The sequence below is a fragment of the Pteropus medius genome, unplaced genomic scaffold (assembly GCF_902729225.1).
Source record: "Pteropus medius unplaced genomic scaffold, Ma_sr-lr_union100, whole genome shotgun sequence".
Classification (NCBI taxonomy): Eukaryota; Metazoa; Chordata; class Mammalia; order Chiroptera; family Pteropodidae; genus Pteropus; species Pteropus medius.
In genome coordinates this window covers 162,396-189,125 of record NW_024344437.1, presented here as the reverse complement: position 1 = coordinate 189,125, position 26,730 = coordinate 162,396, and the positions used below count along the sequence as shown (strand labels likewise).

Here is a 26,730-nt window from a genome sequence, read left to right as displayed (position 1 = left end):
TATTCTTAAAAATAAAAGTAGTACACAGCCCTCGTTTTGGCTTTTTTGTTTGTTTGTTTGTTCATTTGTTTGTTCATTTGTTATAGCCTCTATAGCATTTCTCTAATACTACTACTCCAGCTGTGGAGTTACTCTGCTTGAATAGTGTTGAAATTATCAACACTTTTACTTGCTAGTTTTTCACTGGAATAGACATGACTCCCTAAGCAATGGCTGGTTATAGCAGGAGGACCTCAGGATCTGTTAGAAACTTTCTGATGGTTATTGTAGTTGACACCACCAATACCCTCTAGTATGTTTATGGGCAAAGGAAATATGATGGTGGAATTCTTCTCTGTGGCTATAGTGGTTAAGGTTTGTAGGTAACGCAGTTGGAGGGCTATGGGGGACTCAGACAGCACCATGGAAGCTGACCTCATAGATTTAGAAGCATTCATTTCTCCTTCTGCTGCAAGGACCTAAAACAACAAAAATAAAACTGTTTAGAAATAAGTTTACAACTGTGGCTAGTGTTTTCTTTTTCTGGTTGCATACTGATATCTTCTTCCCAGTCCCACTTTGCCATATCTATTCACTTATTCAGCAAGGACAAAAGTTTCACATCCTAATGTAATTAGAGAAATTTGAGGGGTCACAGGAAGTACGGAGGTAGTTTACAAAGTATGAGTCCCTAGATTTCAATTTCAAGCAAAATAAAATCATCATCTTTAACCTAAATGAATACAGAGCCATCCACCTCAGTAATACTCTGGAATCACTTTAGAGCTTCACTTCTGCTGCACTAGTTTTCAAAGAAGTCTGAAATTCAAGGTCTCCACCTGGCTTTTTTCTATTGACTTTATTTATCATAGGAGAGGTTTTCATTTCATTCTGTTGCCAACTTAGTCTCATTCTTACAAAGTAAGAATTGTTTCAAGTTTTCTCTTCTCTTGATTACAAATAGCAGCAAGTGCCAGTCTGAAAACACTCATTGGAAATCTCTTATGTACACTGTTTCTCTTCTAGTTCTCAGATAGTCCAAGCTGCCCCAACTGTGGGCACCCAGTGCCTGTGTAAGAAAGCATCCTCCAGTTTGTCATGGCTAAGTCCATTGCCTGGAAGCTGCTAGAGCTTAGCAGATAAACCAGAAATAGGTAAGGAATGAAGAGAAAACCTTCACTGGTTCACAATAAGATACCAAAGAAGGTACAAGAAAGACTTCTAATCTTAATTGGTTTCTGATACTTCAGGAAACCCATCCACACAGACATGAGGCTATAAATCCAACAGAGGAAAGAATACTGGAGGCCAGAGTATACTTACATTTTGTAACTCTATCCTGGATTGTAGTTAATCACCTCCGCCTTTTTTTTCTAGAACACTTAACGTACTGGAATGATGATACTCAAAATAGAGGCAGCAAGTTGGCTATGTTGGAACCACCAGCTTTATAAAATGTGGGTTCTTTGGCCCACCCAAGACTGTATCACAGAATCTGAGATGGTGCTTAGGAACTGGTGTTTGCTTAGTTCAATTTTCTCTAGGAGACTCTAATGTGTCACCAAAGTTGGAACCCACATTTCCAAGCAACTAAGCAACTTGCTGAGTACTCCCTTGACATAAGACATGTACAAGATTCCTTGAGGTACACTAAGTTCCAAATTACCTTCTAATTCAAAGGGAAATTCTCAGGCAAACCTGTAGGAGAAAAAAACCCTTTTTCTTATCAAAAGAATTGACAGAGCCAGATCTGTCATCCAAGCTCTATGCTTGTCTGCTCCAAGGATAGGCAGCTTGTCCTCCAGTGTAAACACCGTAGCCCTTACCCTGGCCCTGGCTTCCCGAGTGGCCTCAGCTTCAGCTGCCATGGACCTCTGCAACTGCACAGGAATCCGGACATCTTTGATTTCCACTCGGGCCACCCAGATCCCCCAAAGCTCAGTGGCATCATCAAGTAAGGTCTGTTTCCAAATCAAGAGAAAAAAACGTTGACCATTAAAACAGTTATAGGATATGTATTTCAGATATGGTGTATATTTGAAAGAATAAAGTCCTCTACTTTTCTTCTTTTGTATTTTTAGTATTTGAATGAGACAATTTGGGAAGGCAGTAAGAGTTAGCATCCTTACTGTTCATTTCTTGAGATTGAAGTGAATCTCAGAAAGGATTCAGGAAGAAAACTTGATGGATCTTTTAGTGGGTGGCATCCCAGCAGGATTCACTCCAAAAACATCCTTAATAAAGTATAGTTTATCTACCTAGATTTGAACAAATATCCCAAATTTACTCATCACTGACATCAGGCAAGCAATAATGCATGAGCTTTTCAGACAGACCTGGATTTTGTCCTGGCTCTGCCATTTGCAGCTGCGAATCATTGGGCCAGTTACTCAACCTCTCTGATTCTCAGTTTTTCCACCAATAAAATTGCTAGGTTCAGTTTCAGGATTGTCATGAGGTTTAGAGATAATACATGTAAGATATCTACCAGTTCTTAATAATGACTCAATAAATATTTTTATTGGATCTTTCTGAAATACTATTTGTCTTGCTCTGTTTAACTTCTGTCTTGTGGCCAGTTTTAAACAGGTAGCAAGACATATTTTTAGAGCAGACATAGCCTAAAGTCAAAGATCTTCTTGTCCTTTGTAAAAGGTTAAAACCATTGAAGATATTTTGCTGGTTATCTGGAGGGGGAAGAGATGATAAAGAATGTCTTGAGAAATAGTGTGAGATCAAATGGATAGTTCCCCTCAAAGGGGAGGAGTCAGAACCCTCTGTGCTACAAAATGGCAAGTTACCTTTGCCTTTCCATGATCCCGGCAAAATGCAGGACATGGTGAGATCTCACAAGAAGCCAATGACCTAACTGTGGCCAAAGAAAAATATAATTTATCAAAAGCACAAGGATCTTACAAAAATGATATGGAGAGTTATTATGTGGAACCAATATTATCTCATAAAACCTTGGGGCCTTAGCTACCTTATGGACTGGAGATGCCAAGAAGGACCCAAATTGAATTTCCCCCCTAACTTACACTAGGGAGACTCAGAATAAAAATTTAATTTATTTAGGAAAATAGAGAAATGTGATTGTCTAAAAACTAGGGTGTGCAAGAAGTAGGATGGATACCTGTACATCTTCATCAATATTATCATTATGATATTGGTAGCATAATATAAGGTTTTCCTGAGATGACAAGCCTGTCCTATCTGAATTGAATCCTCTTCTAACTTTCACACTCCACTGAAATGTAGAAATATATGATGCCTAAAAAATAGAGATACTGCTGGAGTAATCTAGACTAAAAAATAAATCTGATCTCTAACCTTTTCAGAAAAAGCTAAAGCATGCAATGTTAATTCATAATTTTAAATCCCAAAGAAAATGTATATGGTGACCAATTTCAACAGAGTCCTTCTCCCACTCAGATATTTATATCTATACTTCCTGATTATTAAAAAAATGAAATCACAAGCAGAGCCCATCTGTTAAGATTAGCTGTGTGTGTGTCTACTTGTGTCTGTGTGTATACATGGGGGCACTTTGAACTGCTGATATTTGGTAATCACCAATAACTAAAATGAATGAATTAAAGAAGCAGGCTATTAATTCCCAGTATCTTTACCTGGATGCTGTGGGCAATCTCTTCTCGGCCAGTTAAGATTTGGGACAAAGTCTGTGTCCCTAAGACATTTCTCAGAGTGGTCTGAGCCAGCAGAAATGTGGCTTTGTGGACATCATTGACATTAGCCACTGCTGAGACAGCACTATAGATTCTATAATAGACGACTCCATCCACTTGTGTAGTCACAGAGTCTCTGGTGAGAATCTAGAAAGAAGAATGGGAAAATCACGTTTGTGACTTTCACAATGATCAACAAAGTGTCAACCAGCCTAAGAGCTCTCTCTTCCATAGGAAGTGTACCGAAAACTCATGCCAACAGTCCACCCCAAATCTGTCCTGGCTTAAATGTAATAACATCCTACTTGATAACAAAATACTTGCACATGTGTGGTCTGTACCTAACCCTGTAAGTTCACCTTAAAGAAGTGTCACATCACATAGGCAGAGGCCTTGATTTGCTATGGTGAGAATAGGCACTTTCATTATAAAATGTCATAGTAGAACTGTTCTCCCTTCTAAACAGAAGCAAAACACTTGTTTCCCTGATACCTGAAATCTTTTTGGTTTTCAGTTTTTGTCAAACTTGATGAAAAGTAATGCTTAGAAAACATAGATAGTGCCAGAATATAGACCTTGTTCTATCTTCAAATAAATCAAAATGAGTGATGTCAGATGCATGGCGGTGTGAGGGATTTCCCCTGAACTCTCCCCTTGAAATTACAAGCTGGAATCTACAATCCAAAAAATAACATTTAACCTGCACACAAGCATGTTTGAAAGATCTGTATATCAGAGTATCTGAAGGTAGGCCAACTGCACAAGACAGGAAAGAAACAAAGATATGTCCTGTGGAATGTAGCCCAGAGTGCCCTCCCTGTAGGACGAGGAGGAGGGGGAAATTACATGGTGGTTTTTCGCTCATTAAAGCCCTGAACAGTCTTGCCTGAATTATCATCGTATTCCACACAGCAGAGCCCAGTAATCAGGGCAGAGAGCGGGGCAGAGACCAAGCATGGGGAGGCGACAGCTGAATCTTAGTAACCACCATTGCCATGCAGAAAGCTGAGACATGGAGCCTGGCCACCTCTCAGAGCTTACCCTCCACTGTGTACCCTCCCAGAGCTACAACAGAGCTCCAGAAGAATTTGTGCAACCAAAACTGAAACATACACTGCATCCGGTCCCACAGAAATACAGAGTCTGAAGGTCAGATTACTGAATGAAAAACAGCCGCAACGGCTCTCTCCCAAACCTCCACCCATTGAGGCTGAATTGGAAAGAGACAGTAAAGCATTGCTTCTGACTGTTGGGACAGTACAAAGACTTCAGATCCTTTTAAGAGGCTCGGAACCTCATTGTCCTTCACTTTCTCCTGCAGGAGAGGAGACCTAGGACCAAAGCCATATGGTCACAAAGGAGACAAACACTTGTGCAGAGAATAAAGGTCATTTTTAACCTCATAGCAGAGATTCAACAGGCATATGTAGTGCAGGACGCTTTGGCGCCACCAACTGGAAATCAAAAGAAAAATCTCTTCTAATCAACCTGCAAAAAAGAGATCACTATATAATAAATTTATTTTTTTAAAAAAAAAAGCAGATTAAATTCCTATTAATGCCTAGGCAAAGAAATAGTCCATCAAACAACCAAAGTAACAAAGAAGCTCAGAAAGGAAATGAAAAATCTCCAGAAAATAAATTTAAAGACTTAGTAATATATGTTTTAAATGATAGAGAATTCAAGTTTGCACTTCTGAAAACTCAACAAGATGCAATAAAGTTCTGATAAGCAGTTTAATAAGCTTAGAAACAAAATCAATGAACAACAAGAATACCAAGGAAATTGAAACTATAAAAAAGAACCGAATAAAACTTCTGGAGATGAAGAACTCACTAAAAGATATGAAAAACGAAATAGGAAGCTTAGGAACACAGAGCTGACCAGATGAAGGAAAGAATTAGTGATATCAAAGACAGAAATCTGGAAATGATACAAATGAAGAAAGAGAGAGACTTGAGAGTGAAAACAATTAAAGAACTCTACAAAAATTATCTGACACCAACAGAAAAAAAAAAACAATAGAAGAGTAATGGGAATACCAGAGGAGAAGAAAGAAAGAAAACAGAGAGCTAATTTAAACAAATAACTGATGAGAATTACCCGAACCTGTCAAAAAAAAGAGAGAGAGAGAGAGGGAATCTTCAAATCCAAAAAACAAACAGAACATCTAATTATCTCAATCTAAAAAGGCCTTCTCAAGTCACAGTATATTAAAATGGTCAAAATCGATGACAAAAAAAAAAAATTTTCAAGGCAGCCAAGAGGGGAAAAAAATGGTCACTCATAAAGATTACTCCTTTAGATTATTATCAGAATTTCAAGAAGTAATTTTAAAAGCTAGGACAGAGTTAAATCAAATATTTGACAATTATATCTTTCAGAATGTTGAACACATGGAGCTGTGGTAATTCCTGAGTTTGTAACACAAGTGAATGTTGCCTTGGAAGCAAGCCTTAAATAAAAATGCTTTTGATGTGTTTGACGATAATCAATTTGTGGACATCTCAAAGAAGATCTATGATACAATTCATGATGTGAGATGTTCCGTATGATGATTCAGATAGCTCAAGTTAATAGCATTAGAGTGATGCCAGAAACATGGCAGAGTGAGAGACATCTCCAGATCTCTCCCCTTGAAACAACAACAAGCTAAACATCTAAAACTCAACAAAAAACACCCAAACTGCACACCAGCACATCGAAGCATAAGATCTATGCATAAGTACTACCACAAGCTAAAGAGAGACCTTTATATAATAAATCTTCTTTCTGGAAAAACAGCAGAATACACTTCCATTAATGCCCAGGCAGAGAAATAGTCCATTAAATACCATGAATAAATAAGGTGACAAGGCATGTCAGAAAGAAAGAGACAAATCTCCAGAAAATAAGCTTATAGACATAGAAATATGCAACTTAAATGACAGAGACTTCGGAATAGTACTTCTGAAAGAACTCAATGAGATCTGAAATGATTCATATCAACAAATTCAGGAATTGAAAAAACAACTAGATGAGCAAAATGAGTTCTTTAGCAAGGAGACTGAAACCTTCAAATAGAGCCAAACAGAACTTCTGGATATAAAGAACATATTGTAAGAGTTGAAAAAAAAAAAAAGGAAGCTTGGAAAATAAAGTGGACCAAATGGAGGAAAGGATCAGTGATATCAAAGACAGAAATCTAGAAATAAATCAGAAGGAATAAGACAGAAACCGAAAAATGAAAAATAATGAAAGAGAAATACAAGAACTAGCTGATACCATCAGGAGAGGAAACATAAGGATAATGGGCATTCTCGAAGGGAAGGAAAAGGAGCAGGGATTAGAAAGCATTTTCAGACAAAATATTGACGAGAATTTCCCAAATCTAAGGAATGAACTGGAGTTTAGAATTCAAGAAGTCAACAAAATACCCAATTATCTCAACCCAAAAAGGCCATCTCCAAGACACCTTGTATTAAAATTATCAAAAATCAGTGACAAAGACAGAATTCTCAGGGCAGGCAGGGAAAAGAAGAGGGTAATTTATAAAGGAAAACCTATTAGATTATCATTGGACTTCTCAGCATAAACCTTACAATCCAGAAAGGAGTGGAAACCAATATTCAAACTATTAAGCGAAAGGAACTACCAACCAAGAACAATGTATCCAGCTAAGCACTTCTTTAGCTATGAAGGAGAAATAAAGACCTTTCCAGATATGCAAAAATTGAGGGAATTCTCTAGTACTACTCATGCATACAGGAAATACTGAAAGGGGTCAGGTCACCTAAAACCATATGAAAAAAAAGAAAACATAATTAGGAATAAGGTGACTGGCAAGCAGTCAGATAGAAGCAGAAGAGTGCAACTCTTATTAAGAACAGGATAGTAATGAACGTTCAGCATATATAGGAACAAATTGAGACAACAATGACTGAAAAGGGGAAGATTCATAGATCCAAATTTACAAAGAGGAATAGAGATAAGGCACACACAGAAGAAAATGGACGACTGTATATGTATTACTATCCTTTACATATTAATAATGGTAAAGACACCAAAGATTCAGAACTAAAGTATGTAACATAAAACAAGAAGGACCAGAGGAAAAACCCACAAAAGACAACCAAAATAAAGAAAACAGAAACACAAGGACAAAGAAGCAATGGAAACATCAAGCTACTAGAAAGCAAAAAATAAAATGGCTTTAAGTTGACCTCCTATTTTAATAATCATCCTAAATTTAAATGGACTGAACAAACCAATAAAAAGATACAGACTTGAAGATTGGATCAAAAAACAAAACCTAACCATATGCTGCCTCCAAGAGACATATCTCAGCTCTAAAGACAAATATAGACTCAAGTGAAAGGGTGGAAAATGATATTTCAAGCAAATGGCATTCAGAGAAAAGTGGGAGTAGTGGTACTAATATCAGACAAAGTAGACTTCAAAATAAAAAAGGTACTGAGGGACACTTCATAATGATAAAGGGAATCATGCACCAAGAAGACATAACACTTATTAATATCCATGCTCTCAATCAGGGAGCCCCAACATATATAAAGCAATTACTAACAGAACTAAAGGAAGAAACAGACAAAAACACTATTGTAGTAAGAGACCTAAATACCTCACTGTCAGATATGCACAGATCATTCCAACAGAAAATCAATAAGGAAATAACATCCTTAAATGACACATTAGACTAACTGGACATAATTGTCATTTACAGAGCCTTTCAACCCAAAACAGCTGCTTATACATTCATCTCTAGTGCACATGAAACATTCTCAAGGATTGACCACATACTCGAACACGGAGATAGTCTCAACAAATATAAGAGAGTTAAAATCATACCAACCATATTTTCTGATCGTAATGCCTTGAAATTAGAGATCAATTGCAAAAAGAAAGCAGGAAGAACCACAAATACATGGAGTTAAATAACATGCTACTTAAGAATAACTGGGTCAGAGAAGAAATAAAAAGAGAGATCAAAGATACATAGAAAAGAATGATAATGATAGTACAACATATCAAAACTTTTGGGACAGGTCAAAAGTGGTCATAAGAGGAAAGTTCATATCATTACAGGCCTATCTCCGAAATCAAGAATGAGCCCAAATAAACAACCTAGCATTTCATGTTAAAAAAAAAAACAGAAAAGGAAAAACAAATGAAGCTTAAATTTAGCAGACAGAAAGAAATCATCAAAATTAGAGCAGAAATAAATGAAATTGGAAAAAAAAAACAATAGACAAAATAAATGCAACAAACAGCTGGTTCTTTAGAAATTTAATAAAATTGACAAACCCCTGGCTATACGCACTAAAGAAAAAAAGAAAAGACACAAATAAAATCAGGAATGAAAGAGGGGAAAGGATGACAGACATCACACAAATACAAAGGATCATACAAGAATACTATGAAAAAGTATATAACGCCAAACTTAATAACCTAGAAGAAATGGACCAGTACTTAGAATAATACAACCTTCCTAGACTGAATCAAGAAGAACTGGAAAATCTAAATAGATCGATCAGCAGTATAGAAATTGAAACAATCATCAAAAACTTACCAAAAATTAAGAATCCAGGACCAGATGGCTTCACCAGTGAATTCTACCAAACATTCAAAGATTTATACCTATTCTCAAACTCTTCCAAAAAATCAAAGAGAAGGCAATACTTCCCAACACATTTTATAAGTCCAATATTACCCTGATACCAAAACCTGGTAAAGATAACACAAAACTGAAAACTGCAGACCAATATCTCTCATGAACACAGATGCAAAAATCCTAAATAAGATACTAGCATTTCGAATATGGCAACATATAGAAAATATTATACACCGTGATCAAGTGAGCTTCATTCCAGGGGCACAGGGATGGTTCAAAATACACATATCGATTAATATGATACACCACATAAACAAATTAAAAAATAAGAATCATATGATCTTATCAATAGATGCAGAAAAAGCCTTCGACAAGATACAGCATCCATTTATGATCAATACATTTAACAAAATTGGTATAGAAGGAAAGTACCTTAATATGATAAAGGCCATATATCACAAACCCTCAGCCAACATTATACTGAATGGTAAAAAACTAAAAACCTTTTCTCTAAGATCAGGAACAAGGCAAGGCTATCCACTATCGCCACTGTTGTTAATATAACATTGGAGGTCTTAGTGAGTGCAATCAGGAAAGAGAATGATATAAAAGGCATCCAGATATGAAATGAAGAAGTCAAACTGTCACTATTTGTGGATGACATAATTCTCCATATAGAAAACCCTAAAGACTCCACAAGAACACTACTAGAAACAATAAGCAAATACAGAAAATTTTCTGGATAAAAAATCAATGTTCAAAAATCCATAGCGTTTATACACTCTAATAATGAAATGTCAGGAAAAGAATTAGAAAAAATAATTCCTTTTGCAATTGCAACAAAAAGAATAAAATACCTAAGAATAAATCTAATAAAACATATGAAAAATCTATATAATAAAAATATAAGACCAAAATAAATAAAGAAGATACAAAGAAATGGAAAGATATTCTGTGATCTTGGGTTGGAAGAATCGACATAGTTAAAATGATCCTATTACCTAAAGCATTACACAGATTTAATGCAATCCCTATCAAAATCCCATCGGCATTTTTTAAAGAAATAGAACAAAAAATCATCAGATTTCTATGGAAACACAAAAGACCCTGAATCTCCAAAGCCATCCTGCAGAAAAAGAATGAGGCTGGAGTTATCACTCTGCCCAACTACAAAATTATAGTACAAAGTGACAATAATCAAAATGGCATGGTATTGGCAAGAAAATAGACACATAGACCAGTGGAACAGAATTGAGAGTCCAGAAATAAACCCATATTTTTATGGGCAAAAAATTTCGAGAAAAAATATACAATGGAGAAAGGAAAGCCTCTTCAATAACTGATGCTGGGAAAACTGGAGAGCCACCTGCAAAAGAATGAAATTAGACTTTTGTCTATCATCACACACCAAAATTAACTCAAAATGGATGAATTAAGGACTTGAATATAAGACCTGAAACAATAAAATGCATAGAAGAAAACATAGGAACTAAACTCAAGGAACTTGGACTTAATTTTGAATTATTTGAATTTGACCTCAAAAGCAAGGGAAGTAAAAGCTAAAATAAATGAATGGGACTACATCAAACTAAAATCTTCTGCTCTGCAAAAGAAATCATCAACAAGGTAGAGACAATCATCCAAATGTGAAAATATTTTCGCAAGCAATGCTTCCGATAAGGGCCTAATATTCAAAATATACAAAGAACTCATACGACTCAATAACAACAACAACAAAAAAAAAAAAACGATCCAATCAACAAGTGAGCAGAGGACCTGAACAGATTCTTCTCCCTAGAGGATATACAAATGGCCAACAAATATTTGAAAAGATGTTCAACATCACTAGCTATTAGGGAAATGCAAATCAAAACCACAATGAGATATCATCTCACATCTGTTAGAATAGCTATTATCAACAGAACAAGTAATAACAAGTGTTGGAGAGGATGTGGAGAAAAAGGAACCCTCATACACTGCTGGTGGGACTGCAAATTGGTACAGCCACTCCGGTAAACAGTATGGACGTTCCTCAAAAAACTAAGAATTGATCTACCATATATGATCCAGCAATCCCACTACTGAGTATTTACCCCAAAGACTTGAAAACTCATATTCAAAAAGATATTTCCACATTGATGTTCATAGCAACATTATTCGCAGTGGCCAGGACATAGAAGCAACCGAAGTGTCCTACGATAGATGATTGACTAAAGAAGCTATAGTACATATATACAATGGAATATTGTATTAGTGTTTTTAGCCATAAGAAGAGATGAAATACTGCCCTTTGCTACAACGTGGATGGATCTCGAGATAATCATGCTATGTGAAATAAGCCAGACAGAAAAAGTTGAAAATCACATGATATCACTTATATGTAGGATATAAACCTAAAAGCACCAAATGAACAGGACAAACAAATAGAGACTCATGGACATGGACTATAGACTATAGACTGGTGGTTACCAGAGAATAGCGGGAAGGAGGGAGGTAGATGGAGTAAAAAGGGTTAAATATGTAGTGACATAGTGTAAATATATATATCTCTTACTATTAAAGTGTACTGCTGAAACTTATTGGTTTTCATTAACCAATGTTACCATAAAAAAATTACATTTTATTAATTAAAAAATATATGTTTAACAATTGAGATAGAGAAAATACCAGCCTAGAATATATCCTAGAATAATATATCCAGCAAAGTTCTCCTTTAGATATGAAGGAACAAAGATCCTCTCAGACATACAAAAGCTGAGGAATTTTCCACTGCAAGGCCTGCATTACAGGAAATAATGTAGAAGGTTATTCGACCTGAATCAAAAGAACAAAAAAATACAATGCTATGAGTAAATTGAGTAACAGGCAGAAAGAGGTAATTGCAACCCTTATTAAGGATAGAGTTTATAAACTTAAATATTACATAATGGTTAAGGGTCAAAAAAACGTTTTAAAGAAAAGGAGAAATAGCTACTGCAACTCAGAAATGAACTCACAACATAAATAGAAATAATTTGAGACAACAAAAACAGAAAGGAGGAGTAAGTGTCTGAATCTGCAAAGGGAATGGAGATGAAACACATGCCGTTTTAAAAGGACCACTGCGTATATGAAACTTTCTTTTATATAAAATTAATGGTAATCACACACAAGATATCCAGAACTGAGACACATAACATAAAACAAAAGGAAACAAAGGGAAAAGTCATAGAATACCACCAATTTAAAATAACAGACAGAAACCATGGAGACATCAAGCTACCAGAAAACAGAAGATAAAATGGTTATAGAAAAACCTCATATTTCCATAATTATCCTAATGTAAATGACTGAACTCACCAATTAAAAGGCATAGAGTAGCAGATTGTATCGAAAAAAAAAACCAATTATATGCTGCCTTCAAAAGACGTATCTCAGCTATAAGAACTAACATACACTTAAAGTGAAAGAATGGAAAATGACACTATAAGCAATGTCATCTGGAGAAAAGTAGATGTAGACGTATTTATATCTGACAAAATAGACTTCAGAATGAAAAGATAATGAGAGACAATGATGGACACTTTGTAATGAAAAAGGAGACCATTAATCAAGAAGACATAAAATTTATCAATACTTATGCTCCCAATCAGGGAGCCTCAAAAATATATTAAGTGACTACTAATAGAACTAAAGGGAGAAATGACAAAAACATAATTTAGTAGGATACATAAAAACACCAAAGACAGAAAATCAATAAGGAAATATCAGCCTTAAAGATGCCTTAGACCAGTTGGACATAACTGGCATTTACAGAGCCTTTCATTCCAAAACACCAGATTGTACATTGTTCTCTAGTCAACATGGAACATTCTCAAGGACTGATTATATGTTGGGACAAAAAACTAGCCTCAACAAATTTAAGAAGACTGAAATCATACTAAACATACTCTCTGACCATAATGCTCTGAAATGAGATGAACTGCAAAAAGAAAGTGGGAAAACCCACAAATATGTGGAGATTAAACAACATGCTACTAAAGAACAACTGAGTCAAAGAAGAAATAAAAGGAGAGATCAAGAGATACATAGAAACAAACAAGAACGACAGTACAACATAAAAAACTATTGGGACACAGCAAAAGTGGTATAAGAAGAAAGTTCATATTATTACCAGCTTATCTCAAACAACAAGAATGATCCCAAATAAACAACCTACTATTACATCTTTAAAAACTAGAAAAAGCAGAACAAATGCAGCCCAAAGTCAGCAGAAGGAAGGAAAGAATAAAAATTAGAGCAGAAGTAAGTGAAATTGAGAACACAAGGAAAGACTCTTCAATAAATGGTGCTGGGAAAATTGCAAAACCACACTAAACTGCTATCTCTCACCATACACAAAAATTAACTAAAAACAAATCGAATACCTAAATATAAGACCTGAAATAATAAATTTATATAGAAGAAAACACAGGTACTAAACTTATAGACCTTAGATTTAGGGAGAATTTTGTGAATCTTTACCTCAAAGTCAAGGGAAGTAAAAGTAAAAACAAATGAATGGGACTATATTAAACTGAAAAGCTTTTGCACAGCAAAAGAAACCATCAACAAGACAAAGAGGCAACCAACTGAATGTAAGAATATATTTGCAGACAACACCTTCGGTAAGCGGCTAATATCCAAAATATACAAAAAACTTATACAACAATTAAAAAAACAATCAAATTAAAAAATGGGCAGAGGACCTGAACCAACACTTCTCCCAAGAAGATATACAAATGGCCAACAGATGTATAACAAGATGTTCAACTTCACCAGCTATTAGGGAAATGCAGATCGAAATCACAAAGAGATATCACCTCACACCTGTCAGAATGGCTATCATCAACACGACAAGTAATAACAAATGTTAGAGAGGTTGTGGGAAGAAAGGAGGCCTCATACACTGCTGGTGGGAATATAAATTGGTATAGCCACTATGGAAAACAGTATAGAGTTTCCTCAAAGAACTAAGAAAAGAATTACCATATGACCCAGCAATTTCTCCTATGAATATTTACTGAAGAAACTTGAAAACTTTTATTCATAAATATATATGCACCCCAATGTTCATAGCAGCATTATTCACTGTGGCCAAGACATGGAAACAACTGAATGCAGTGTCCTTTGATAGGTGACTGGATGAAGAGGATGTGGTACATACATACAATGGAATATTAGCCATAGGAACAGATGAATTACTGCCATTTGTGACAACATTATGGATCATGAGATTATCATGCTAAACGAAATGAGTCAGACAGAAAAAGTTGAGAACTATATGATTTCACTCATATGTAGGATATAAAACTGAAAGCGACAAACAGAAACTCATTGATATGGACAGTGGATTTGCTGTTATCAGAGGGAAGGGGGAAGGGGAAGGTAGATAAAGGTAAAGGGGAGAAATATTTGGAAGGAAATTTAACTTTGGATGGTGAATACAGAATGCAATATATGTATGACATATTTTGAATTATATACTTGAAACCTATTTGATTTTATTAACCAATATCATCCCATGATTTTAATTTTAAAAATCAATTTAGCTTTATATAGAGACTCTGCATTAATCATACTGAATAATATGATAAGATGTTTTGCAGCAAATGATAAATTTGTGGTGGCGTACCATGCGAGCAGAACCTAGAACTCACTTTTCTCATCTATAATTGTCTAATATGGAGCCAGAAGAGGCTCAGGATAGGTCACTAAGCATCTCAAACTCTCTTATGATTGAGGGTGAATTCTAAGATGAGGACTCTGTGGCTCCCTCCGGTGGCATGGTTCTCTATTGAGTTTCATGAAGCACAGAGAAGAAAATAAATATTTATTCATAAATGGTGATTTTCTGTCTTATGACCTTTCCCCTCCCACATCATAGGTACTATTCACATTTTTTTTCCTCTTCCCAGATCATTTTGGTTATCAAAGGGTGACATGATTATTAATAGCTCTGTTTCTCTTACTTATTGCCCAGGTACTCTTTTTGGTCACTTATGTGCAGTACTTTAAGAATTGAATAGAAGTGTTTGAAATTCATGTACAGATAGGCCCTGTGCTATATCTGCTCTTTCCTCACTTTGACCCCAGTTTGTTGCATTAAACACACAAAAACTTCTAAAGCAGAAGTAATATAGATATTACTAAAAAAAATGTCTGAGACGGTGATGGGAGAGGATGATATCATAACCAACCACTGCCCTATACCAAATTAAATTTGGGTCCTTCATATAGTGATTTATCACTCTTCTAAGCATTTACTCTGTCATTTCGCATTCTGGTTTCTCTGTCAACTGGACTTCTTATCTCTTTTCTTGGCTTTCTCTCACCTAAGTCTTCTGGCAATTTAGTTCTTAAACTTGGCTTTATTCTCATTTGGCAAAACAAAACCCAGTAGTTTTTGGAGCCACCTCAAACTCTCAAGCAGGTCTAGGAATTTAGTTCATCTTCCCTCTTATAGTTTGAAAACATCCTGTAAAATTTAAATTGTTCATGTAACAGAGATGACATAGGTTTTATTCTAGTAACATATCTTTAACCAGTATTACCTCTTGTGGAGGAATGTTGCAAGTAAAAGTTCGGAGATCAACTTTGACAAACACATCTATGCAGGGCAGGACCAGTATTAAACCTAAGAAAAAGAAACTATGGTTTTAAATTTTATCCTATTTAAAATAACTATAAGTTGTCTCCCAGCTATATGGCACATTATTTTCATGAGGCTAAAATGTTTCCCAGATGATGTTCAATATATATACTTATAACTTTGGAGAAAGTTGTTTCCTTCTATCAGTCAATGACTAAAGAAAAGTAATTCCCTAAGAATTAAAATCTTTTAGTAAGAAACTAAAGATCTTGGACATTTAATTTTTAGATTTTATTTTTAAAACACTTAATCTACTTCTATCCAAGTGTTGAATCTGACATTAATTTTAAAGGATATTTTAGAAATTGGCTTTGCTATATTAAAGGTATCTGTATAAAAGATTGAAGTTATAAAATTTTGGCCTTGAATATCTGTAACTGTCAACATTCTCATTCATTCAATATTACTGAAGGAACATTAGAATTAAAATCTTCTCAGGATATCAGAGTCTCCAAAACCAATGTATTATAGATTTACAGTTTCTCCATTACTATGATTAGTTCAAATACAATGGCATTTCACAATTGTAAAAACTTTGACTTATCTCTAAATCATGAGATATTTGGATTGAGGCTGGGTAGGGAAAGGATGGGGCTAAGAAAACTCATGTGAAGATCTTGTGACTTCTTAACATTGCCCTGGTGAACGTCCTCTAGGGCAAGAATTACAAAGATTAGAACCACAAGGCATTTCAGCAAGATGGGGACACCAATCCATTTCCATTTACCAGAATGATTTTGTACTATTGTTATTGTTTTCAAAGAAGAAACAAGCATTTAGGGTGAGTACCCTGTAAAGGGCTGGTAGCATCAAAAGAAAATGCTGCTAAACTGCTTTCTTTCTGTTGGTCTTTAATCCTTTCAGAGATTTATGTTGAGGATTACTGCCTGATTTACTTCCTTTTTTTGGTGCCAGGTCACTGGTTAAGATCATGGCCCTTAAAACAAGAGAATTAAGCCCCAGTTCTACCTTGTAACTTGGGAACATTCACTTAACTTTTCTGAGCTTCAGTTACGTAATATCTATAAGATAGTAGTGAAGATTAAGCATGATTCAACAGGCAACAAAATAAAGTGTTAAACATAGTGCCAGATAAGTATTAACTGTTCAAGAAGTGATATCTCTTATTATTAATGCTTTTATTATTAAAGAATAATTTACAATTTACAAAAGTGAAGAGATTTTCCATTACCAATTTGGCTAGTATTCCTCCGGCTCTTGATTCTAAAGTAACTCATTTGCCCCAGAGACATGCATGACAAGGGTAGTTATCCTGGGACATTTAATGATAAAATCTTCTTGGAAAATTTATTTGAAAGAGATATACTTTTCTCTAGAGTATTCCTGATTATGACTCTTCTACCTCTCTCAAATCCAATTTTATTCTAATTTATAATCTTGGCTCCAGCAGATGCAACATGAAAGGGTTAACCATGTTCATTTATCCATAAGTTGGATGATTCTAACACTTCTGTTTTGACAAACTCATAAGAAAATCTATAATTCTTGCCCTCTTTCTTTTATGTCTTTTATGAAATTAGAGAAATAGGATTATACTACTTGCAATGACCAAGACTCCTTAACAAGCTTCTTTTTTTGAAGGTTCTCATTTTATATTTTTATGTAACAGGATCTGAGTGCTTACCATGGTATACAGCCAAGTGCAGAGCACCCAGAATATCATGTGACTAAGAAAATTCCTACCTCCCAGAGATCATATAGTCTAGTAGAAGAAAGAATGATTTTACTCAAATATACCATAATAGAGAACAGAAAACAAATATTAGAGAAATAGAGCTAATAACCATTGTTTTTCATGTGTCTTCTAAGATACTGCTTATGATAGCCGCTCCTCTCCAGAATATTAGAATTTACCACATGAAATTGCTACTTTTATAAGTCAAAAATAAATATTAACAATTACATATGGTTCAGTTAAATATACACCAAGAGAAGCTATTATTATTAAATCAATATCTTACTTCTAGGGAGTTTTAGTACCTGCTACTTTACTACCCCTGCCAACCCAAAAATCGAATCCTTTAATAACATGAATAGATTGGAACATTTTTCATTTTAAGGTTGTAGAGAAAGGATGGAAATATATACTGCATTTGACAAAAGGGGTTCTATAATGACATTCAGCTCTATAGTTCTATTAATCTTCTTGCTAGGAGAGGAAATTTTATTTTTCACTTTTCCATTAGCTCTTTTCAAATAGTGAGAATCAAGAGCCAGCTCCTTGAATATGCTCCCTGAGTAACTTAATCATCTATTTTTGCCTTTTATTCCTTCTTTTCATCCTTCTGTCATTCTCTTAGTGGCCCTGGTAATAAGTGACACCCAGCCAATGTAACCAGAGTTACCCTTTGCTCACATTACCTGAAACTCTCAGAGGAAGTGTTAAAAAACAAGTCTAAAAATTTTACACTCTTAAACTAATGGTCTAGTGGTCACTCCCATTAACTTACATAATAGGACAACATCCTTCAATTGTACAGGAAGGCAAGGGTTCTAGCTTCTTATGTTTCTTCTTTGCCTCTCACTAGATGCTGGTAGCACTAGTAATAGTATTAGGTGCCTATAATAATTCTTGTCAGGGGCAGCAGCAGTGTCATACCTGGCCCTTTGGCTTTGCCAGCTTGAATGCGTCCAAGTCGGAATACAACAGCACGTTCATACTCCTTAATGATCTAAGAGATTAAGGGAGAGCATTTAGTCTTAATGGTTCGTTAACCCATATAGAGAGCCCGACTTATTTCCCAAGGTATTACCTTCAAGCACATCCATATGGAGATAGGGAAGGTAATGATCATCAATAGGAAAGAAAGAAAAAACAGGATCCAGCCACAAACACCAAGCTGTTTACTGTTGATGCCTGGGAAATGAGAAGGAAGCAAGCCTGTGACTGATGCGGTTCTTAGAAAAATCATCCAGGGGTGTGGATGAGGAAACTACTCAGAGATCTGGACAAGCTTGATGGGACTGACAAAGAAACCTAAATCCACGCACACCCATGAATTCAGGAAACATGTACACACTCATGCGCATGCACACACATACAAACAAAAAATACCTAGGTTTTTAGATTAAAATTAACTTGCCTCTTCCAAGACTCATAGCGATCAATAATAATTATCATTACATTTATATAAGCCTGCTATGGTTTATTATTCTCAAAATACACAAAACAGTGTTACCTAGAATGTAATCCATTGACTACCCACATCAGAAACAACAGGATCCCATTTTAAAAGGTAGATTTCTGGGCCCCAGAATTCTTCAGGTGAAATTCAAGGCAACATTGGAGGTAGATAGGTAAGTATTATTATCTCCAAAGAGAGACAATGTGTCACAAGGAAAAACATATTGAAGAGTTCGTGAGTATGAACATCTATGAGAGCTCTCATCCTTGCCAATGCTATGACCTTAGGTAAGCCGCTCAACCTTTCTGAGCCTCCATTTCTTCATCTGTATGATGAGGATAGAAGTTACATACCTTCAAGTATTTGATGAGAATTAGGTGATATTATTTTCATATGGTACCTGGACCATATATTAATAGCTACATTAATAAATGTAATTACTTCTGTTATTCCATTTTACAGATTGATGGAGATTACAGAGACTTGTCAGACATTGATATTTGACACTTCTGACTTTTCATGGAATTTTGTTACATTGGCTTATTACATTGGATGTCTTTTTTTCTAATCACAAATTGTAATAACAGGGTCATTTTGGCTTAATGAATAGTGCCCAGCAATAAGATGAGGCTAAGTTCAAATCATTTTTCAATACCTTAACTTTGTAGCTTTAATCACATCAGTTAACATAATTCTCAAGTCTTAGGATTCTTGTTTGTAAAACACACAGTTCTAGCTGATACTTTTACTTTAGAATTCTTTATGTTCACTATTTTACCTTCTTTTTAATTCTCATTTCTTCTTGCTTTTTCTCATTTCTTCTGCTTGACAGCCACCTCCATCCTCACCCTTACACTTCCTCCAACAGATTGTTTCTCCCCACAGCCCTAGGACTAATTATATTTACTAGGTATCTCCATCCAGATAATCCTGCAAACACTTTATGCTATCTCTATTTCAGTTAATGCCTTAACTATTCACTCTATTGTCCAAGTTAGAGACATAGGGTCACTGCCTTTCCCCTATCCACTAAGTCTGACTGATACCACCTGAAATTCTTCCTCACTCATTGACTTTACTATTACTGTCTTGTTGGTGCCCAAGTCATACATTTATGAATATTTAGAAGGGTTCTAGGGTTTTCTTCTTATACTTACAAACGATGCTGTGCTGAATGCTTTTTAATGTATATTTTTGTGCTTTTAGATAGGATAAATTCCTGGCAATGGAATTGTTAAGTCAAAGTAATGTAGAGAGGAGGCAAGAGAACTAAAATGTTAAATCAAACTATATTCAAAGACTGCAATATGTTGATCAGCCCTGCAGCCAGGCCACGAGGACACCTGCAGAACAAAGGAAGATTCCTGCTGAGATTGCTAACAACCCATTTCTACACCTGTGAGACAGGACAACACTTGTAAAGTTCTTAATATTTAGCAGGAAATGAAATGGCACATCTCTTGCAGAGTTAATCTTCTTAGTAAACCTAATTAAGTTTTCTTCCCTCCTTTCTTTGGAAAAAAGACCCTTTCCCTCAAATTCTGATAATTGCCCGAAACTGGTGACTAAGATCCTCTGGCTCTTGATAAGGGTCATCAGCCCATTGTTAAACAGAAATGGTGTTAAGCCAGGCAGGGCTCTTAGAGTCTGAGAGGGGAGGAGACTTTAGGCCAAAGGTCTTTTTACTCTTTTAAAAACATATATACCAAGTCCGTTTCCCTTTACTCAGTTAATAGGCAAATCAATAATAGAAATTAATAGACATATGCTTTGAACAATCAATTCGAATCTTTTTTTCCTAGGGACTAAGGCGACACTTCAGCAGGAAACCCAAGACCCCACCCTGACTAAGACAGAAAGGGAAAGAGCTCCATGAAACCCCTGTAGGCAGGGACTAAGGCCATTCTCAGCAGGAAGCATATACGGAAGAAGAGACCTCCCGTCCCTCAACAACCATACCAATAATAAGGGGGTTCATGACTCTTAGAAAAGAGGTAGTCAGGAAAGTTAGTTAGGGACTTTCGGGACAGCCTTTAAAGACACTGAGGTCATCCTATCTCAGAAGGGGTCCTCCCTAATCCGCCCACAATTAAGCAAGCCAGAAGGCATTTTTTAACTCACACAAAGAAACCAGTAGGCAGAGAATTAGGTACCAGTTTAAGCCAGTCACTCTCACCTGTGTAATGAAGACCCCAACGACCTTCAATTCACCTGAGTCTCATTATACCATCATTATAATATGAAGTTCATTAATATCATTATAACAAACTGAATTCTGGGAACAAACATGTGCAGAAAGCAAAATGATGAATCATTGAGTCCTGTCAATTTTAGCTGTCAATCAAGGAAGCCCACTCTAAGTAACCATCCACAGCAAAAAGGGATAAAAACCCTAAAGGCTTTGTTACCAGGTCTTTTGAGCCACCCTTCTCTTGCTCAGGCTCGCTTCCATGTCTGGAGGTGTACTTTCTCTTCTAATAAAACTTTTCTTTTCTACTGTATTTTGGTGTCTTGCTCAATTCTTTGTTCGAGACATCAAGAACCTGCACAGCATGCCAGGAGAGGATCCCCGCTGTCCTCTCCAGTAACAGCTGTCCTACACAAAATAAAATTGTTTATTTCCTATGGCTAAAACCATGGGGAACCTATTAAAGGCTTGGAACTGTCAGCGGGCATTTCACTCTATGTATTCTTACCTTTTATCCTTCCTCACTGGACGTCAAAGTAAATGGGTAAACAAAGTCTTTAAACTAATGCATAAAACTAAAAAATTGAGGCAGAACAGGCAAATTCCTCCAAGTGGGGGGTGACCAAGCCCTGTGCTGGGAAAGAATGGTTCTTGGCAGAATGTAGAATGCATTCAACACCAAAATTAGAGTCAAAAGGAAGGTTTATTAGAGAAGGGGTTAACACTCCACAGACAGAGTGATCTCCTCTCATATGCAGAGAGTAAAAGAGGCTAAGAGAGACTCAGAGGGACAGAAACAATAGAGAGGCAAGGAGAGTGAGAGACACGAGAATAAAGGCACTGAGAAGGATCCCAGCTTTGGGGTAATTCAATTTATAATCATTCTTTAGTTTCTATGCATTATAGTTTAAAGACTTTGTTTACCCATTTTTCTTTGATATGGACATGAAGTGAGGAAGGATAAGAGTATGTAGTGTGAAAGGCCTGCTGACAGTTCCAAGCCTTTAATCTATAGGTTCCCCATGGTTTTAACCATAGGGAATAAACAATTTTATTTTGTATAGGACAGCCACTTAAAGACTCTATTTTTCTGTTTCCCCTTCACAGCAGAAATCTTCCTTTGTTCTGCAGTGTCCTCATGGTCTGGCTGCAGGGCTGATCAGCAGATTTCAGTCATTAAAAGTAGCTTAATTTAACATTTTAGTTCTCCTTCCTCCTCCCTACATTAGAATGATATATAAACTGAATTCCTCAAACACTAGGGATCCCTCTCAGTGCTCTGTCAGTGTCTTTACTATCTCTCTTATTGTCCTCATCTCTATTGTCTCTGATTCTCTCTTAGGCTGTCCCACTCTCTGCCTCTGAAAGAAGACCACACTATGTCTATGAAGTGTTACCCTTTCTCTAATAAACTTTCCTTTTGACTCTAACTTTGGCATATGTTTGAATTCTTTCTATACTCTCTACCAAGAACCCTCTTCTCTCTCACTACAAAGCTTGGTCTCCCCACCACGTGGGGAATTTGCCCTATCCTGCATCAAAAGGAACTAGTATTTACAGTTTTGGTAGATGGTAAGTTCTCTTTAAAGAGTTTTTAGAAAACTACCTTCTCTTCAACAGTACACTGTGACACTGTGCCTATTTCCACAAGCCCTGTACTCACTAGATATTTCCAGTGTTCTCAATTGTTACATTCTGAAGTGAAATGTATCTAAATCTTAGATATATATATGGTATTACAAACTTTTGTGTGCAAGTGTCCTTTTATAGTCTCTAAATGTACAGAACATACTAAATACACACAATGTATTTAATAAAAATAAGGACTTGCCTATAGAATGCCAAAGTTTAAATTCTTGATTTAAACGTGCCAAAGCCTTGGACCACATTGAGGTGGATCATTATCATTATGCAAGATAAAAAAAAAAATATTTTGCATATTTTGATAGAATCTCAGTTGAATTTCATCTATCGGTGTTTATTATTGACACAACCTGTATATATACATTTTCATTTTTTAAAAAATCCAAGCAATATATATAAAACTAAAGTACCCCCCTGACTATCTGCTACTTAGTCCACTTTTATCAAGAAGTTCCATAGTTACGAACTTGGCGTATCTCCTTATTGACCCTTCTTACTTATGTACATATATCTACATTTAGAAAATGCTTGTTTTAGATTTGTTAATTTTATTTTGTAGTGAAAGGCATCAAACTGTCAGGTAGTCAGGCATGAGTGACAGGAGCCAAGTCCCAGCTCTATAACACAGAAACTTCCCTTGAAGACCTTCCTTAAGCACGTCCCAGAAATACCTCCCTTTTAGGGTTATAGATTACTCCTAGAGCACAAAGGGTTATAGATTACCCCTAGAGCACAAAGGCCATAAAAGCTGCTGGTTAAACCAGCTACAAATGCATGTGCAGAAAGAACTGCCCATAACTTCAACTTCATTATACCATCATTTTAATCTCATGAATATGCCTGGAAGTTCATGAATCTAATTATAACAGATTGAATTCTGGGTAAGCACATGTGCGGTAGGCAATAAGTTATATAGCAGCCAACTATCAGTCAAGGTGACCTCACATAGAGATCATCTAGGCCCTCCCATCAAGACCTTCCCATTTCTTCATTATTAAAGTATTCCTGTCTGGAAACTTGCCCCTCCCTTTGGGGTGTATTATCTTCTCTCTCTGTAAAAGTGGAAATTCTCCAGTTTCCGAGAGGTGGCATCTCCAGGCGCCAGCCCCCAGGGAGAGCAATAACTCAGTTACAGGGAGGTGATATCTCCAGGTGCCAGCCCCAGGAGAAGCGCAACATTCCAAGGTTCAGATGATAAAACTGTCTACTAGGCCTTGTTTGATCTGAGAGTTCCCCCGGATACATTTATTTTTGTACAAAACGTTAACGGCTAACTTCTGCTTTCTTGTAATCTGCTTATTCAAGGATGTAGTTGGAGGCTTTATAAGCTGCCTCCGCTGGAAGCTTGGGGCTGATCTCCTCTAACCCTGAGTGGTAGAGAGTCAGTCAGTCACCGGCCGGCTAATAAAGGCTCATAATTAATCTCAATTGGCTCCATGGGTCTTAGAATCGTTCGCGCCATAACATCTCCATCTCCTGAATTCCACAGGTCTGCAGCCTTCCCTACAGTGGCCCATTTCCTTCTAAAATGCACTTTCAGTAAATCTTTCTCAATCTCACCAACCTGTAATTCCTTGCTGCATCAGCGGGAAAGAACTAAGGGATAACAACACATGATGCTATTGTCCTCCATCCTCCTCCTTCTCCCCCGCCACGCCGCTGGGGCCACACCGGATTTCACACCACTCCAGCGGTGACAACACTATCTGATTTTCTACTTTTGTTAAAACTTAATATATCTTGGAGATATTTTCATATTGTTACACACGGATCTATTATTCCATTCTTCTTAATGTTACCTACTATTTTGTCCTAAACCTGTGTCTCAGTTTATTTAGCCATTCTTCTGTTGATTGAAATTAAGGTTACTTGCAATTATGCCTTTACAAACTAAGAGAGGAAGCTTCCAAAAAATGCGAAGGGCTTGCAGAAATGACCAACTCAGTCGATTGTAGATTAACCACACCCAATAGATTTTTAAATGGCCATCTGGAAACTAGTCACACATGAGAAACAATCTGTAAATAGATAGGACTCATGGTCCAGAAATTCTTTCCTCTTTGCAGCTCCCGCCCGAAACTCCCCCTCCCATCCTGAGTTTGGAGGAACACATAGACCCTCAGACAAAGGAATCACACACCCCTTGCATGGAACACTTCTGGGGTATATAAGCTGTAAGAAAGATAATCAGAAGGAGCTTGTGCTTTTGTGCACTCCACTGGCCTAATAAACTCTCCTTCCTCTAACAAAGTTGTCTGAGCGTCCAAATTTCTTCCATTGGGTGTCGCTTCCTGCGACAAACAAGGCTGAGATAACTGTACTTATACATGCCTTTCTGGGACAATTTGCACTTTCCTGGAATATTGATAAAAGTGTTGAAAAGGCAGCACAGTTCCTGTTGTACCTTTGGTGTGTTCCTTCCCTGTTGACACTGTAACAATTGGTACTCAGGAACCTTGGAGTATTCTAGGGCTGTGACTTAAGCAGTGCAGCACACATGGCCAGCTGAGACTACTTGGCTTTATGACCTCAGCAAGCCCTAGACATTTCTGGTCTATCTATAGCCTTAATACCAAGCTACCTAAGCAAGTGTTTGTCACAAAGAAAACCATTCTGACCAAAAGGAGCTTCTCCGTAGTCCCATAAAGTCCTTGCATCATTACATGAGAGCAAGGTTTTGTGAGGTACTAAATGTGTTATGAGAGACATGAGATGAGGATGTGATTAATCTTCCAAAATTTACATTTAAGCATTAGAATTACACAGGCCACTGATACTGAGAGATTTGAAGGAGCCTGCGGGTGTCAGCTGCGCCTCAAAGTGGGGCTTTGAGCATGATTATTGGCTTCCCTGTAGGGCACCAGCAGCTGCACAGCTCTGGAAGGAGCACAAACTGTTGCTCTTTTGGGTTCCAGCAGAGCAAATCTTTCAGCAAGCCTTTCTCCTTCTTCACCCCTCCCACAGTTAAAACCAGCATGCAGTGCTGAGAAGTGGATCTGAGGATTACAATTCTGACTGAAAGGGCATGCTTGGGATTGCTTTACAAAGAAGCTTTAGAAATCTCCCATACTGCAATTTATACAAGGCTCCTGCCACAGCTTTCCCTTGAGGCTAAGGGGCTAATGAAAGGAAAACAAGCCACGCAATTTTCTCAGGTAACCACTAAGTCTTCCATATATCTAATCATCTCCTGCTTTATCCAAATCCATAAATGTCTATTTTCTACAGGCAAATGTCGTAATACCATAAAGCTATCATCATATGCTTACTTCCTTGTAAAGAATTAGATTTTGCATCCCCAACAAATTGCCATTGGTTTCTCATTGGTGCATTTAACAAATATTTCTTTCAGTTATATACCCAGCAATGTGCTAGGGCTGTGAATATGAAGGAGAATAAGATAGGGAACTTCTCCCAAATAGTTCATGTCTAGCAGGAAATGAGACAGTAGGGCCAACTGTGATAATAGGGTCAGTGCTCTGCTGTACTTCCTTCTAAGACATGTGCGGCTAGTGAAATAAGTATTAATCTCCTTCTTTATATGGTTGTGACGAAGAATAGATGAATGTTTAGTCGACATCTTTCCTTCAATCTGCAAAGAGAAAGGTACAGCCATCACACACACAGAACCCAAGGCCCAGTGCTGCTGACACTGAGGAGAAGGACTCTGGGAATTCAGTTGGAAACACTTTAGAGATAACCGAAGCCAACCCTTTGTTTGGCAACTAGAAAACTTCCTGGTTGGTGTTGTAACCATCATCTTAATCTCTTTTAAGTAAGGTGGTACCCACAAGCTTCACAAACTGATG

The 26,730-nt window shown here is 36.6% G+C and overlaps 1 protein-coding gene across 1 annotated transcript in view; it reads right to left on the bottom strand.

The window, feature by feature from the left end:
* Positions 1–233: 233 nt before the first annotated feature.
* Positions 234–26,730, bottom strand: part of STOML3 (stomatin like 3) — a 35,216-nt gene continuing 8,719 nt past the window's right edge. Inside the window, exons 2-7 of the mRNA XM_039873094.1 lie at positions 18,718–18,821; positions 18,564–18,636; positions 15,846–15,928; positions 3,609–3,812; positions 1,806–1,940; positions 234–458 (exon numbers count right to left, since the gene is read on the bottom strand). Of these exons, the coding sequence (XP_039729028.1) occupies positions 234–458; positions 1,806–1,940; positions 3,609–3,812; positions 15,846–15,928; positions 18,564–18,636; positions 18,718–18,821 (824 nt within the window). The remainder of the gene's footprint in view (positions 459–1,805; positions 1,941–3,608; positions 3,813–15,845; positions 15,929–18,563; positions 18,637–18,717; positions 18,822–26,730) is intronic.